Source organism: Neocloeon triangulifer, unplaced genomic scaffold, assembly GCF_031216515.1.
Source record: "Neocloeon triangulifer isolate White Clay Creek 2 clone unplaced genomic scaffold, ASM3121651v1 ptg000009l, whole genome shotgun sequence".
Lineage (NCBI taxonomy): Eukaryota > Metazoa > Arthropoda > Insecta > Ephemeroptera > Baetidae > Neocloeon > Neocloeon triangulifer.
Window position 1 is genome coordinate 4,178,572 of NW_026775551.1, and position 17,581 is coordinate 4,196,152.

General features: G+C 36.1%; 1 protein-coding gene across 6 annotated transcripts in view; it reads right to left on the minus strand.

Annotated features, from left to right (window-relative positions):
* LOC132195450 (cell adhesion molecule Dscam2-like) overlaps positions 1–17,581 on the minus strand; it is an 82,293-nt gene that overhangs the window by 47,230 nt on the left and 17,482 nt on the right. For all 6 annotated transcript variants that reach the window (XM_059617453.1, XM_059617452.1, XM_059617451.1 and 3 more), the window contains exon 2: positions 4,866–4,939. In XM_059617453.1, the coding sequence (XP_059473436.1) occupies positions 4,866–4,905 (40 nt within the window). In that variant the 5' untranslated portion in view covers positions 4,906–4,939. The remainder of the gene's footprint in view (positions 1–4,865; positions 4,940–17,581) is intronic.

A 17,581-nucleotide genomic window follows, 5' to 3' on the forward strand; every position in this document is an offset into this window, starting at 1 on the left:
TTGTGTTGCTTTGAAAAAATTATCATTGTCATTCAAACACGTTCGGTCGTAAAATTACACCAAAAACTAAAATAAACATCAATAGTTATAAAACAATTTGGATGAATGACTTACAAAATGCTAAAGAATATTATAAAATAACAAATTTAATTGAATTTTTCAAAAAATCCCCTTTTTTAGTAAATAGTGTTTGTTTTAAGTACCTTTAATTTAAAATATGCGTGTACCAATATTTGCGTCAATTTAAATGGACGGGCATTCATTCACGATTAAATTGAAATGATTACTGCTTGTGGGGTTTTCTTTCTAAAAAGCTTTCAGCGCCTTAATCCTTTTGTCATCTCCCTCGTTTTCTCCAAAATCGCTGTGCCGTAATTAATTGCTTTTTGCCGTAATCGGTTTGAGCGCATTAAGTCTGAAATCTTATTAAAGATCATATTACAGAGAAAACACTGTCTTACACAACAAAAAACTGGTAAACCGCTGTTTACGACCCTCTTCCCGCAAACACCAACCACGCAGCAAAATTTTCGAAACTCGTAAACTTTTATGGCGCACAACGCTAGATCGATCGCGACGGGACATTAATACAAAGTCACCAAAAAAAGAAGGAAAAAAAAAATAACGCAGCATCGGCAAACGCAAATCCGATAAAGATAAAACCCTCTTTTCCTGCGCGCCAATATAAAAAGCATAAATAAATTAAGAGCAACGTTACGGGGGGTCGATTTTATCCTTCGACGAGAGAGAGCGAGCGAATTTTATTTCGCAGAGAGAAAGGAAGAACAAACGAGCACTACTTTTTAGTACAGGACCATTCAAATTGGGCAGCATTTAAATTCTGTTGAAATCCTGTCGAGATTCGAGAGTTGGGTCGGTTCGAAAGGCTAATTCATAAAATGTATTGACCCGGCTAGGCTGGTCTATTGTTTAGGCATTCAAAGTGCAGGCCCAGCGAGGTGGATCGGCCGACGCTTAGTGATATCAACCGAAAAACAGGCCTTTGCATTCAGCTCAGCAATCCAGCGAGGGAGCCGTCGGTGAATTTATTTCCAGAAAAAAAAATAATAAAAAAAGCCCTAAGCCAGATTAAAGTGGGCGCATATTTCTGGCCTGGGCTTGTGCTTAAACCAGATAAATTTGGGCACGGTGGCGGAGAAAAGTAAAAATGACGCCGTGGAGAGAAAGGGCGGTGTTTCCTCTGGCAGCGCAGCTCGGGGCTAATTAATTTTTTTCCTCTCCTCGCAGGACGGCGCTTGTTGTTTGCTTTTGTAATTTGCCGGGCAGGTGAAAAACACACTCGAGCTCGCCGCCTAATGATAGTGCTGTTTGCGAAAACACACGCTCTGCGCCGCGCTGACGACGAACCATGCCTTTTCCACGACGACTTTGAGTCAACAAAAAATTTCTGGCTCGATACACAAATGCTGCTGCTCGGAGCAGAAGCATGGCTGCATCCTCCAGAGAATTTCACGGGCAAACAAATTAGAGTCGTTTGAAGGTGCCAACTGCAAAATTGGTAATGTTAATATTCCAAGCAGCATCTTTGGAGGCACATAAATATTGAGACTTATTTCAAGATATATGGTTAAATTGTTGAATTAAAGAAAAAATATGCCACAGCCGCAGATTAATCAAATTTCATGGGCCAAATCATTGACAGATGAAATTAAAAATGATAAATTTTAATTTAAAAGCTCAAATTCTGGTATTTAAAGACTGATCACAAATTTTTTAATTTCACAAAAGTTTTTTGCTCCCTCGCACAGTTTCTAAAATTGGCCTTAACATTATGCTGTGCAATTTTAATTTGTGTTGAATATTTGGTTTTTTTTTAAATAAAACTCTTTAAAATCTCTTACCGATGCTTAAAAAACTGTATAAGTATAAGAGATAGATTAAATTTTATTGAACAGAAATGTGTAACGTCATGAAAATTTATATTTCTTACATCTACTCATATCAAATCATTTATCATTTTAATGTTAAAATAAAAATGTTCAAGAAAACGAAACATCCAAAATGTTAGAAATCATTTGTATTAAAATAATAATATAAATACACATCAATCATGCCCCGTCTTCTGGAAACCCAGATTGGCAAAATGGGAAATATCAAATTGCTCATCAAAGCATCCGTTTGGAATCGGAGCTGCGTCCACTGGCATGAAAGGGCCTCCCGAAATAGAATATCAATGCGGCGTTTCGGCAACGCGCTCGTCACTGCTGCTCCGCGTGTTGCATATTTCGGATCGGCAGGCGCTACAGTGAAAATAATTTGAGCGCGAGAGACACGACTGAAAGTTCAGTCGGTCGGAAAGTTAGAACTGTTAACGACTCAATTAGCGTGTGAGAGAGAGAGAAAGTAATTCGCTCCATTGAACGCGGAACTTTTCAACTTCGTCAGCAGCAAGTTTCCAGGAGAAAAAGAGAAAAGAGGAAAAGAATCTTTTTGTGTCCGACGAACACAATATAATAATTCCGCTCGGGGAAAATAATCTGGATTTTAATGAGGGCGTCTTCTTCTTGTTCCGCCGCCACCATTGTGGACGAAAGAGGCTCTCGCGAGAGAGAGAAAGAGACACGGTGTTTGCAGAAAAGTTGAGGTCCGCGAGCCATAAAAATGAGAGCACGCGGTGGGAGGGATAAATAAGGCGATTTAGGGGCATTTAATTTAATGCGCAGGCAATTTCTTGCGCTCGCAGCGCTTTCAATTTATAAACTTCAGAGGCAGCTTCTGTTTTACTTAACACGTTTTATTCGCGTGTTTATTTATTCAAGCGCTGCTGATTTTGTGTGTTGCTCAAAAAGCCGCTGCCGTCGAGCGAAATTCTGCAAATGGCTTCCCTTTTGTCTATTTGAGTGGAAGACGATGGAGGCTGGAGACGAAGGAGAGCGAAGGCAAGGAATTACATTCTCATTTAGTTAAGTGATTTTCAATGCAACCGTCGCGAGGAGGCAGAGAATCGCTCTCGACCGAGATTTAATCCCTCCAGGGGTGGCGCTGCCAGTGCGCGAGACCGCCTGCATTATTAATAAAAGCGACTGAATAAATCCTCTTTATGACTACTTTGTCTTCTGATCTGCCACGCTGACGCTTTCCAAAAACCGACAAACGCTTTGACACAATCTTTGGCTGGAGTTGAAAATTTTTAAATTTTAAACGAAACATATATGTTGATTTGACTTTAAAATTCGGCTTTTCCTCGACGGGTTTTTGTGAGTTTTTTTATTGTTTCAGAAAAATGTAACCTTTAAATAAATTTTTCACGAAAAATTGTTAATTTCAAAGAAAAATATTTTTATAAAATTGATTGTTGTACTAATTTTTGTCAAAATAATTTCACAGCTCATGAATTATGGCTGCAGCCGAAACATGTAGAGCAGGATATTGTTTTACTGAAACAATAAACAACTCTCAAAAACCCATCGAGGAAAAGCCGAATTTAAATTCAAATCACCATGAATCAACTCTCGATCGTGAAATTATTAAAAAAAAAACATTTATGACATTTATATCTCTTCCCCCGAAAGGGGATAGCAGCGTTGTTGCTGTAAAAACTACATTACCTTAAAATGCTTGAACATTTATGAACCTTACTTATCAATTTAATTTAAGTTATTAAATTTAATAAGGTATTTATTTTGTTGTTTATATTTTATATTTTGTCTTTATTTTATTAAATTAATATTATAAATAAATATATAATTATCTGAAAATTATGCTTTATAGTTATTTTATTTTCTCTAAAACTCTTTTTATTCTATAACATGATAAAATTAATTGGTCACATTAATAGAAATGCTTTGTAGCAAGCATTACATGTACATAGAGGTATCAATATAAATATTTCAACCGTGTTTCTGTAATATCGTGTTAAATATATACAGATTATAAAAAATGATATCTTTCCTGACTTGAAACTTCATTAAGAAGAGAACCAACCCAATATAAACTGCAAGATTAATAAATGATGAAATTATACATATAATAAATTATTTCGTGAGAAATTATTGAAGTATTTTTTTACTACATTATAAATATAATTCACTTTTTTTGTAATCAAAACTTAAGCATTGTTTTGCAAAAATGGAGTTTAAACTTTAAATTTTGAAGGTAAACATGTGTACAATTTTCTGCAGCTCATAAGTCTCAACACAACACTCCACGTCCGTCTGTCAGTTCTGTCGCATTTTGCGGTGGCACACAAAGGGTTAAAAACGGCATTTGGCACCGGTAATCCCTCTCTTGGGGGTGCGAATACATTTCGCCCTCACTGCTCTGGCTTATTAAATTCCATAACGATTTCCTGGCGCTGCTGCTGGTTGCCGAGTCTCGCGCGCCGCATAATATGCGTGTCAGCTGTGATTGCCGACGAGTTCTCAGCAAATAAAACGCTACCCAGCACACATACGCGAATTAATCCGGATTTTCCAGAGCAGGCTTGTTTTATTAGCCATATATAATTCTCACAAAGAGCGTCTTGCAACGAAATCGCATGAGATTAAATTTATCGATCCGTTGGCGCGCGAATCCGGTCCATTGTGTTTTGCTTACACGATAATTATGGTTGGCTGCCAAGATAACAAAACGGCTGGCGAAAGATGAGGTGAATAACTTGTGTGTAAACAGCCGCTTTTTGCGCAGACACGCGCCATTATCGAGGGAGAAAACTTCGTGTAGGGATGTTCGAACGACGCAAAAACAGCGGCCAATTCGGTTTTAGTGCGGCTTAGCTCTGTGAATTTTGAAGCAGCTCTCTGTCGTCAAGTTCGATGTGAAATCGAGATTGCTGGTTTTTGCATACAAAGAGCGGTTTGGCGATGTCTAAACGTGATAGATCAAACATGGAAAAGGTGACTTACCTGGTAGGAGGCCGAGAAAAGCTGGCCAAATTATCTGCATGGCGTCATGAGGGGCAGACGTAGAAATACGGTATCTGAAACAATAACAATGGTTTTTTTAGTTAATTTATAGATAGCCAAACTTATTTGATGAATTTCAAATTTTCCATTTACTCTGGTAATGGAAATTCTCGTTTAGAAATTTAAATGTTAACGTTGGTATTAAAGTAAAAAAATATTATTCAAACGCAAAATGAATGAAAAAGCATAATTTGAAACAGGCAGAGTGACAAAAAGTGGTCCAAACCTCCGTGGAATAGGATTTTGTAATTAATAATGAAAATGGGTTTTGCCAGCGCTGTTAAATTTTAATGCGTGTGTGTGCGCTCACTTCTTGTCAATTCAACGAACGAATCGATTTTCACTCCGAATTTACATGCGCAACAGTCGCACATTTTCGATGGAAACACTTTGCTACAATTGCGTTACCAAGTTGTTTAAATATTCAACCAATAATTTCAATCGGCGTGAGGAAATTCTTCAATATATATTGGTGCAATGCTGACTGTTCAAATAATTACAAGTAACAAAAGCTTTACATTATTATTTAAAAAAATTGGAAAATTTCCATAACTCGGTCGTAGCAAAACATCTTTATAAATTATATAATTTGCTAACGCTATATGTCAAAATGAAAATATTCCAATTAATTTGTAAAAGAATAAATATAAAAAAAGGAAAATATTTTTCAACTAACAATAAGTTAAGGTTACTTTACGTCGTAATTTCATAACAATTGACCTTAAATTTCTATCTCTTCCGAAACGTCCTGTATAACTCTTATTCAGGGTTAATAAAATGTAGTAAGCTATAACGTTTGCGAACATTCCTCTTTTAGAGTACAAGGAAAAGCACTATTTCCTCGCTCACACGAATATAATAAAAAGTCAGACGGCAATTTACTGCTCCATACAACATTTTTTTACACTAGCTTACCACGTCAAATTTCTCATTCTCGAGCTCTGTGCGTTTTTCGCAAACGATCAAACCTGGCAATGTATGGTGCGCGGCTGGAGAGAGAGAAAAAGAAATCAAGGTGAGTCTCTCTGCGAGCAGAAGCAACGTCGAAAAGTCTCAGTGCGGCCTTTAATCATTGGGAAATTTATAGCACTCGCAGTGAATTATCTGCGCACGGCGAAAAATAGAAAGCTTCATAACTTTGCAGCGGAGAGAAATGTATATGCGGAAGAAACGAGGAATGCTCGTTATAAAGCAACCCTCCCTGCGAGAAAAGACGTGTGAAAGGAAATAAATAACGTGCCAATAATAAATTCCGAACGTGATTTATTGACTGGGGTGTTTATTATTCGTCACTGAAAAATGACCCTGCAGGTCTGTCGATCGATGGAGGAAACAGAGCAAATGCAGAGACAGGTGCAGACTGCATTCTATAGTTAGCGTAATGCAATTTGGAAAGCACTTTATCACTTTGTGTCATAAATTTAACCCCATCACGACACCCTCTCTGACGCTTTTTGCGTCGCGCACATTCTGCTGCACGGTCACCAGCCAGGAAATTAATCAAAGCGCTCGCAGCATCCACCGGCTGATTTTTTTTTTTTTTTCAGAATTCGCAGCGAGAAACTTTGTTTATTTTCCATTCAATCTTTTTTTCCGGATTCGCCTCGAAATGCGATTAGTTAGGCGGAAAAATAACTCGATTTTCCGCCGCGCTTCTCTGCGGCTGTTTGCTTACGGAGGGAAAATTGTTTCGCAGCTGAGAGAAGATTACTTTTTCCCATGCCGAAAATGCAAATAGAACAAATACAAAAAAAAGCCTGGTCAAAATTTGATCAGCTGGAAAATAAACATTGAATCGCAAAGCCTGGTTGGAGGCAGTTTGTTGAAAAAATCTACAGGTGAGAGAAACTTCGTCACTATTTGCATTGCAAAGTAGCTGAGTGAAAGCAAACATCAATTATCCTCAAACTTGCTGAACAATCGTTCAGAGATGCAATTAAGTTTCTATCAAAGTTTTAAAGTGCCTAAAAGAGCCATTCAGAATCAGATCTGGCCACTAATAATCGTTAAAACTACAACTAATGTGGGTTTGTAATCATTGGCAAAGATGGTTATTCATATTTATAATCAAAATTATTTAGATTAGATTAGATTAGATATTTTCTTTAGTCACTTAATTATTAATTATTTTTCTGTAATCTAATTATTGCAAAATTTTACCGTTGTTCATATCTGAAATAAATAAAAATTTTTGAAAATTTTATAGTTAGTGACCTTTGACGAGCCTGTAAAAGCGGTATTTTAGTAATTTATAATTTAAATATAATAGCGACAAATGTGTATAATTCAGAATTTTATATCCATTATTTATGGCAGAAAATGTTCTGCACTTTTATTTATTATATTAATTTTCATAATTTTTGTGCCGACAGCTAGCGTTGAAAATTGAGCCTTTCATTTTGGCTGTTTTTGCAGAAAACCAAAGGGGGTGCGATCGGCGTTCAGGGAAATCAGAACGGTTTTGATTGAGTCAGCGCGTCGAGATGAAATATTGTTGTGGTAATAGGCCGAGATGGAGACGCCGCTCCGGATTACGCTGCCCCCGGATGATAAACCCAATTTACGAGGGCGCCATCCTTGCACATTCCCCGCACGTTTTGTTTTTCCTTCCGCTCGCCGTCCAGCGCTCTCTCGCAACAGGGGATCTATAATTGACGAAAATCGCGCCGGCAAAGTTGCGCTGTTTACCTTGGCTAGTTAGTTGAGCTCTCTGGGCCTGGGCATTACAAAAAAGTTTAGCGTTCTGCAAGCTGTGCATCACCGCATCTCTGACAGCGGCGGTATTGTTTTTCCACCGCCGAGTTACGAGTGTTTGTGGTGGTAAATATTTCAAAATTGTTTCGCCGAATATTGTTGCTGCCACCAGCATGGCTGCGGTGGCGAGAGAAAATTCAATTTTACCGTCCATCCATCAAGAGAAGCACATTTTGTAACTGTAAAAAAATTTTAAATTATGTAGAGAAATTACGAGAGATTCTAGCAAAATTTCCACATTTTCTTCATTATTTTATTTGCAGCTTTTGTGGATCAGTAAATATATAAATGAAACAGCGTATTACAAATTTATTGATAAGAAAGATAGAGCTTCATAGTAATATTATAATTAATTATGTTTAGGGTCTAATAGATCATGTCTACAGTATAACTATATAAATATTCATAAAAATATTGTTAATTTAATATGTTTTATGAAATGGATTAGGCTTAAACAGCAATTTAATAAGTGATTAAATAATTTAAATTTTATATTTATAAAAAGTTTATAAAAATTAATAATAATAATAAAAATCTTCATAATAATAATAATATCAATAATAAATGTTATTAGATTAGATTAAATTAAATTTTTTATTTATTTATTTGAGCACAAAATATACATTCATTAACAAACACAATAATACTACCGAAACTAGTTAATGTTGCTCTTAGAACACGTCAGAGTCCTTACGTTACTAATTAAAATCTATGTCCGAAAAATTCGAACCTATCGTAAAACAAATTATCATATAACTCCTTTTCTATAATTAATTATTTTTAAATTTAATTATTAGTTGCACGTTTAATAACTTAAAAAATCTTTCTTTCTTACGTTATGTTCTCTGACCTGCTTTCTGCTAAAATCCGTTCCGAAGAATGAGCGAGAAAGCTCGGGCCAATTGCGCTCACTCTCGGAACCCTTTCCCATCGGTGCCCTTAAAAGTGTGGGTGTGTGCGTGTGATCTAGTGCCGTGATACAGTTTTCTTGTATTGTATGACAGAAAAGGAATTAACTGCGGAAACTAAAAGCCTTTTCAGCAGAGCGCTGAGCTTGCTTTTAGACTCGGGCGAGAATTATGGGAAAAGGCTGACTAGCCCCAAGGTGAGTGCCGGGTCGGTTTCCTGCGAGCGCAAAGTATGTATAAACGTGAGCACCGGTAAGAGCGGAGCGGGCCGAAGTGTGCACTGCAATTAGCAGCGTCGCAGGGTAGGCGCAAAAGCCGGCACCAAAATGCGACTTTGCACTTTCAAAAGTCACACTCCAGGAGGTGTTTCTCGCGCAACCTGATCCACCCCGGCTCGTAACACATTTTACTGCTTTCGGTATTTTTATAGGGACAATGAAAGTCGTGGGATTTGAAGTCTTACGTGAATTTTGTTTTCTTTATTCAAATTCAAGGTTTTACAGTGGAGTGGGTAGGGATTGAATCTGGATTATTGGCGTGGGAAGTTTGTTGTAACTAAGCGACGGCCAAATAAATGCGTCAGAAGTTAGCACAAATTCCAGTGTATTATTATACTGGTCCTCGCAAGTCAAGTTCCGTTCCAATTAGTGCAGATTGTTGATCAGAATAGAATTTACGTAGGAGGAATCACAACATAACGTAATTATCAGAATTTAGCAAGTTGGAAATAACAAGGAAATTTGAAAGCGATACCTGCCTAAAATGAAATAGGATACGCCTACGCCAATTTATAGAGAGTCGAATTAAGTTAAGAGGTAAATTTATTTAATATTTTACATTTTTTTAAAGGGAAGTGAAATATTTCTAGACAATATTGCTTGTTATAATTTGTAATATTTAAAGGGGAAAAATTAGTTATTTATTTTTCAGTGTAAAAGTATTTTAACAAGAATATTTATGGGAGCCATTTTTAATCGGCAGAAATGTTTTGAGCAAAGTTTTAAAAGCTAAATTTTTAGTTTTAAACATATATTTCAATATCGAGTAGCATAAATTATTATTTAACAATTATTGGAAGTCTGTTGAGTTCTGTAATTTCAATTTGTTATTTTCTATGGCAAGATTCCCAATAATTGTCTTTTTATTTTTAATTTAACCTATAAAGAGCCATTTTATTATATTTTTTCATTGAAATCAACCATGTTTTGCGTTTTTATTACTTGCTTCTCCACTTCCAAATGTCTTTTCCGTTTTCCAGTACCGGCTATTCATTGCACGGGAAATTTGCTGCTGCATTGTTCGCAAAAGGAACGACCGAGTGTGCGATGATAAAATTTTGTTGCGGCAATAAAGCATTTTATGAGCGAGGAAAGCGCGAATTTAGCACGTATACCGCGTCAGGAGCGCGTCCAAATCGGGCCAAATCTTGCTCGGGGGGCCCAATTGATACGAACGCGCGCGCGGCCTTTAATGCGGAATTAATACGGGCGGTGCTTTATAATGTTATGCAGGGCGCGGCTGATGGTAATGGGTGCAATAATTATTGCTTCATTGCGCCACCACGCGAGAGGAGCGCCCCATAAAAGTTTATGAAGCAACAAACAGGCCGTGTGTGCGTGGAATGGACCGCGTCTTGCAGCTAAAATTTTATCCCGCTGCCGCACTAAAGCCGGCGCGTTATGCATTCGCCCAACGACATGATTAATTGCCCCGCCAGCTCGAGCGGGCAATGTCCGGGAATTTGCGAAATTGCGTGTCTGCGCAATTTGGTCAGTCGAAAGGGGTGACGAAGATATTTTCGAGAGAGTGGCAAATTTATCAGAGCGGAAAATGGACTGGTTTGCGTCCGCGAGACGTGATTATATGTGGGGCGGGAGCCAAAATTTATTCCCCTTGTTTAATATAATGCACTTAAAAGGAAACTGATTTTATCAGTTACTGATTTAAAAGTATAATTTTTTTCTAATTTATAATGAAAATAAAATTAAAAATTGAGTTGTTTAGGAAAAATATTTATTAGTTTATAATTTAATGTTTACACATTTGTTCCTCTACGTTTTTTTATTATAGTTTTTCTTTGAAAACCAGAAAAAAGCAATACCCTGCTCAATGTGTTTCTAGCTTTGGGTTGCAGTAAATAATTTTGACAAAAATTAATACATTAAATTTAATTTTCTGATTTTTTAAACATCAAAAAAATATCTCTTAATTGAAAGTTTCAATGTTTCACCAAAACCATTCAGTCATAGGAAAACTATAACAGTTTTTTTTTTTTTTTTTGAAAGTAAATTTTATATCAATACGAATCAGAATAGAGAAAAAAGTCATAGTATTTTTCGGGACGGATTGTAACTGGATTAATTTTCAATATTGCTTGAGTTTGCAGGTTTTACAATTGATTTTTGTAAAAAGAATGCATTTTATTATTTGTCACCACTTTTGTCCGCTGTTTTCTTTAGTGTTGAGTTTGGGAACGATTTGCTGTTTGGTGCAAATGACTCAGAAAACATATCGAGGAAAATATAAATTTAAAACACTATAAGTCCATCCTTCTTCTAAAAAATCAAATTAATATTGCTTTTAATCAATAATAAATATGACAATTACAAATAAATAGACTATAAATTATTTATTACTTCTAGAATACTTAGAAATAGACTTAGAAATTAACCAAACTGTCAAAATCACCAGTACATGTGAACCTGGTAAATTCCGTCTCGGTAAATTCTGGACAAAAGCAATTTCGCTCAGATTTTTGTTGCTGGCAGTTCAATTAAGCACGGAGAAAGGATTCAGAATTAGTGCTCATTGAATAAATGTCTCTGGATTGGCGATAAATTTGATAAATCGAATTGTTGCAGCAGTCGACGCACAATAAATCATCTGCGGGGCACAATGAAATTAATCAAGCGCGAATCTGCTATTGGCAAATTGCGCACGCAGTCAGTCTGTCCTTCACGTCGACCGACGCCGCCCTTCAGATAATTCTGCCGGCGCGCAGATTTAATTTACCTTTTCGCGCCGTTCGTTCTCCCTCTTTGCTGATGACAAGAACAAACGGAAAATCCATGGAACGAGAGAGATGTGTTTGAACCTGAAGCTTTTTTTCAGCTTCGTTAGCAACTCGACTGACTCTGACACAAAAGTTTGACGTCTTAACTATGTGCCGCGCCGACACTGTCGTTTTCCCTCGCCCTCGTTCTCGCGCAAAAAGTTGTTAATTTGTTGCTCAGCCTGATTCGCCTCTGCCGCCACTCGCAGCTTTACTTTTGTTTTACGCCCTCTCCACCCGCTGGCCTAAAAACAAATAGACAAAAGCGAGTGTTTTGGCTCCGGGGGATTTCTGTTGCTTGCAATTTATGCCGCAAATTTGAGATGAGAATTGTTTTCGTCAGCACAATTAAAACTTCAGATTTCTGTTGTCAACTTTTCCTAATTGAGATTTTTAATTTTTTAATTAGATTTGTGTGCAGAATTTGGATGCAACAAAGGATTTTTTGTACTCAAATATAATTAACGTTATTTAATTAAGTAATTTAAATGATATTTGAATTGTTGTTAGTTACTCATCGATGACCATTATTAAAGAATTTCATATAAAATTTATGCGGTGATCCAAAATCTCATTTCACTGTTTTCAAACTAAAATGACGCAGCAAAAAAATTATAAAGATAAGGATAAATTATATTTACCCTGTAATATTATATTCTAGCTGCAATTTTTTTTCGCTTATTCGATTTTTGAAAGTACAAATAACAAGTATAGTAAATTTGAATCGTAATGCCACGTGCGCATAAAACGAAATAACACTGGAATTGAAAAGCGCGACGATGCGAATCGCGTATGCGCTGCTGCATAATAATAATGCACGGATACAGAGCAGAGCAGCGTATTATTGTATTTTTTTTGCATATTGAAGCAGCGCTGTAACAACTCACACCATGGCGGATTTTATATTATTATTCGAGCCCTGGCCGCCTTTATCTGCCATTCGGATGCTGCATTAGCCGATGCTGCATGTAAAGCAATTGGCTCTAAATTGGATTGGCTCGGCGGGTGAAAAATTTATTTCGCAGAGCTGCTGAACGGCCGCAATAATTTTTCAATACGGATAAACAGAGAGTGCCTCTGACTAGAGTCGACCGTACGGTTCGGAACCGTTGGCTGAACCCTTGGAGCAGAAGCAAAACTTTTTTTACGAAAAAAAACTTTAAAGCTTAAAAAGTACAGATTAAAAAGTAATAACTCAATATTTTAATATAAAGTATAGTTTATTGAATAAAAAAACTATTCTAACATAAAAATGAAATCATTAGACCAAGAATAGAGGACATTGATACAATTTTGATGGTCAATTGATGAATAAAAAATGTTTTTATTTTTTAAGGTGCTTGTCAATAGGATTGAGAAGATGAAGCCAATCTTAAGCCTTTTGGATGGCTCACTGACGCTTGGCACCCGGCAAGGATTTTAACCGTTTTTATTTTATTAAAACAGAATGAAAAGAAATAACTACTAAAAATAGTAATAAATTGTTATATTACCAAAATAACATCGAAAAAAATTGATTTGTAATTAATATATATAAAAAAATAATATTTAATAATGTTATAAATAAAAATATAAATTTTTACTAATAAAATTAGCGAAAATTAGATTTAATTATATTGTTGTATTTAAATAGCAAAAAATTATTAATATATATTATAATCTTTTTTGGATAAATGCATTTTTTCTATTAAATAAATGCTTGATTTGCCTCTAATTACTTAAACACAAGGTTATAAAATAATTTATTTAATCAAAATAAAAAAATCACATTACGTTCATTTCATCATTTTCTTCACTTATTTGAGTAAATTACACGAATTTGATAAATTATTACTATTATTAGATATATTTTTCACTTTTTTAACCTTATTTGAATTCTAAAATTTCTGCTACATGCACTACAGAAAAATAAATATTTTATCTTAAACAATTTCGTAGGATATTCATTTAATACAAAATAAACACAATTGCATCTAAACAAAAATCAATTTAACTGGTACTTTTTATTTAACAAAAAATTTTCCAATTTTTTTCTCTGACCAAACTTGCTTGATTAGAAATAGTAAATTTGGTCCAGGCCTCATGAATTAATCCTGTTTTGATCAGCGCTGCACGAGTTGGCATGGAACACGTCAAGCATCAGATTTCAGAGATAATTGGCTCGCAGATTAAGGTTAACGGGCTTGCTGTTTATGCCGAGAGCGCAGGCAAGGGATAACCATGCGAAATGCATTTCCAAATTAACATTCTGATCGTATTACCACGTTCGTCGGACGGATGGCATTTCAAGCAGTCTAATTCAAGCGCCTAATTGCGAGCGCAAGCAAGAGTAGCTCCACTATCAGTTGCCAGTGAGAATGCAATTACCGAGGCAGCAGCCTGTTTGTGTTGCTAATATGAATTTATTAATGGCGTGCCATCACGAGAAATGTATCTGCGGCGTATTATGCGCCATTAGACCGCCATGCATTCTCTCTCGCACGTCGAAAGTACGCAAATTCTATTGATTAGCAGCCGGTCCGGCCATCCCAACGGTGCGGATTAAACTCTCTGTTGGCACAACAATATCGAAATTGTGGGTCAGCGTGCCCGTTGGCTCGCTCAGCCCTTTTGATCGGCAGAAAACACATTTCCCTGTGCCACTCCGGTTTGACACTGGACCAAGCATTTTATGTTTTCAAGCTTCGTGTGCATGATTGAAGGAAATTAAACTTGTGTCTATAAATAATTTAATTATTTTTTTCATGACTGCAAGTAGAAATTTCTATTTATATGCTATTCTCAATTTAATTTAATTTGGTTTTACATTTTAAATTAAACGGAACAAAATATAATAGTCTTAATAATCTTGGAAAATTTTCAAAATACATTTTTAATAATGTGCCTAATCTGGCAATTGCAGAAGTTTTGATGCATTTCTTTCTGCTAAGTAAGTGATACTTATGATTTAAAATTATTTTTAATGATAAAATGTTGTTATTATGCTAACTAGGCAAATTATTTTTTACGAAAGAAATTATTTATTAGCCCTTGATGGGTGATGTGGGTTGTCCGAGGACTCCATTCTTAGTTTAATCACCAAAAAAATTTGCAAAAAAAATGAATGAATAATATGAGAAAAATTTCAAACATCTTTGATCTCCCTCTACAGCATGGAATCGCAAAATCGTTTCAATCATAAATTTCAAAATTTTCCCAGCCATTTACTTTTGTAAAAAATATTCCTCTCTATCATTAACTGAAGAAATTGAAATTGAAATTAGTAAAACTTGTCAAGGTGATTCATTTAATCAATTTTTAATGATTTTAAACCAGATTTACTCACACTTTTTTAGTTTTCCAAGTGAGGATTTGCATTGGAGTCCCCAAAGACAAAGTATCCGAGACCCATCAAGTGTTAAATTAATATTGTCTATTTTAATTCAATAATTCAAATTAAAAAATGAAAATAATAGTTATTTGAGTTAATTCAATTATTATTGCTGCGTAGTACTAAATTTAAGGTTGACATAAATCAAGATAAGGTTCCATAAGGAATTCCTGAATATTGGGTTCTATGGGCGCGTGGGATTATCGCCAAACAAAACACAACGAATTTTCATGCACGCGTGTTTCGCAAAATGTATCGCAGCCCCTGGCGACCTGAAATTGTTTTTTTTTTTGCGATTTTCATTTTTAGCACGCAACCCGCGGCTCAAATTTCAAATTGGATTTTTAAACTCGCGTTTTGCGCAACGTTTGAGCTTTTAAAGCGATTACCAGTGTAATCCAAATTACAAATTTCGTAATTAGCGATTGCGCGTGGGTGTTGTGGAATATCTCGTGTTGCTGCAAACATTTGGGATGAAGAGCGGACGTGGGAGCAGAATAAGCTCATTATTACATAATGGCGTTCTTGTTGACGCAACAATGCTGTGTGAGAGACACTGGACGAAATAAACGCTCAGAACTGCAGACATACAGATATAGAAATGCTTTGGAACTAATTCCGTTGTGCAAATATGTTTGCTGTTGTTTGACGATGCCATGTTCAAATAGTGGGACAGTTTCACGATCAGGCTTAAACTTAAGAGAAGATGCTTAGATTGCGCGCTTTCATTTGTGATAAATAGCAACAAAATAGAAATTACTATTTAAATGAGCAATCATATTTAAGGAAATTTTTTGAATTTATAAAGAAATGTAAATGTCTTGGTTTGGTTTGGTAGTTTTCCAATTAATTTCTGATCAACGTGTCAGAAACTCTCATTGACTTTATAATAATTGTTCTCGTCAAAAGTGTGAAATTTTTCATTTTTTTTTTTGTTTTGAGAAAAAAGCGTTAGAGAGAGTTAAAATAAATTATAACGGTTCAAGCCTCATAATCGCTATGAAAGAACATACATTTTTTTTTTGCTGAAAGTGTTTTATAACAATGAAAAAATGACTCGGCGAGAAAGTGGTCCGTTTCTCGCAATAACCGTGAGTGGACGGAGGGCTTTTAAAACAATTTCCCTGCGAGCGCTTTCGCCCCTTTCCATTCACACTCGGCACACGCACTTGCGAACGTGGGCACCCTGAGCTCGGCCAACACACCCCCGTGAGTCCCACGAGAGCTCCATAAAGGGATTTATCTCCGGCGGCAGATCTGTGGCAAAAAAAAAAAAAAAATGCTGCTAATAGTTTGGGCGCGGATGACAAAAGTGCCTCGGCGTCGTGTGTCTCTGCTTCATTCTCAGCAGGTCATGCATATTGCAGCGGGGCAATTTGGTTGGCGCAGACGGGGAATTCTTATCTCTGCGGCCGATCGGCGTAAGCTTTGCACACACAAGCCTCTTTCCTCCTCTTGCTTCCGTCGCTGAAAGAGTGTCTCAAAGCGCGGAATTATCATCAGAAAGAGCTCCCACTGCAGAGGTACTCATATGCGGCCCATTAATAATGCAACACTTATGTTTTGCCAACAGTGCCCACTATAAATCTGATAACGCCAGGCCTGCCTCCGCAGCACAAAACACGCTCGGCCGACCCTTTGCTTTGGCAACGCCGATCGCCGTGTGTGCGTTTTGCCTGTGTTTGTGTTTGCCTGCGATATGAGAAAAAATCTCTCAACCGAGGGCTACTTTTTCTTGATTGAGGCGAGTTTCGGTTGCCGTCGAGCCACAGAGAGATATGAGAGGTTTTAATGAAAACGCCCGAAACAGGATGAAATTTTAAAACCCGGTTCTCAGCTTTGCAGAAAGTTTTGTTAGGTTGGGAACTCCATAGGAAGATATTAAAACTGAAATTTTGAACAAAGTGCTTTTCTTCCCTATCAAAAACAACTTTTGATGGTGGTTTTATAACGAAATTAAATTATAAATTATAATGCAAAACATTGCAAATAGTTAAATATTGGAATAATATGAATATGAGATATTAATGATACTATTCATTTCCTTTGAAAAAAAATTTAATAAGCAAATATATTAAATTAAAATTGTTACAACAATAAGAGAAATTATAGGAAATAATCAAAAATTAGAAATTTTAATTTTTAATTTTGATGTCTTGATTTGAAATTCATGTGTGTTTGACGGGACCAACTTTTGAAAATTTTCCCGTCCCGTTCCCGAATTTTTTTCAAACAATTTCCCGAGTCTGGTCCCGTTCCCGGGAGTGCCTGAAACGAAATTCCCGGACCCGCCCCGAGTCCCGATTCCTGCAATCAGCTATTAATCGTCCAGTAGTTTTCGTGGTATGCAAATAGCACTACTCGTATGTATTGCGGATTGCATAATTTTTATCAATACCTCAAATTTCTATAATATTGTCTTCATTTCTTAATTTATTTATGATTATGTATATTTTTTTTTTTAAAAGAAAGTGCGAAACGGAGTTTGCAATTAGAAAAATATGATATTCAAAAACTTTTAATTTTGACTTGGCTTGAAAATTATAATTCATTTGACAGAACAGGGAATTTA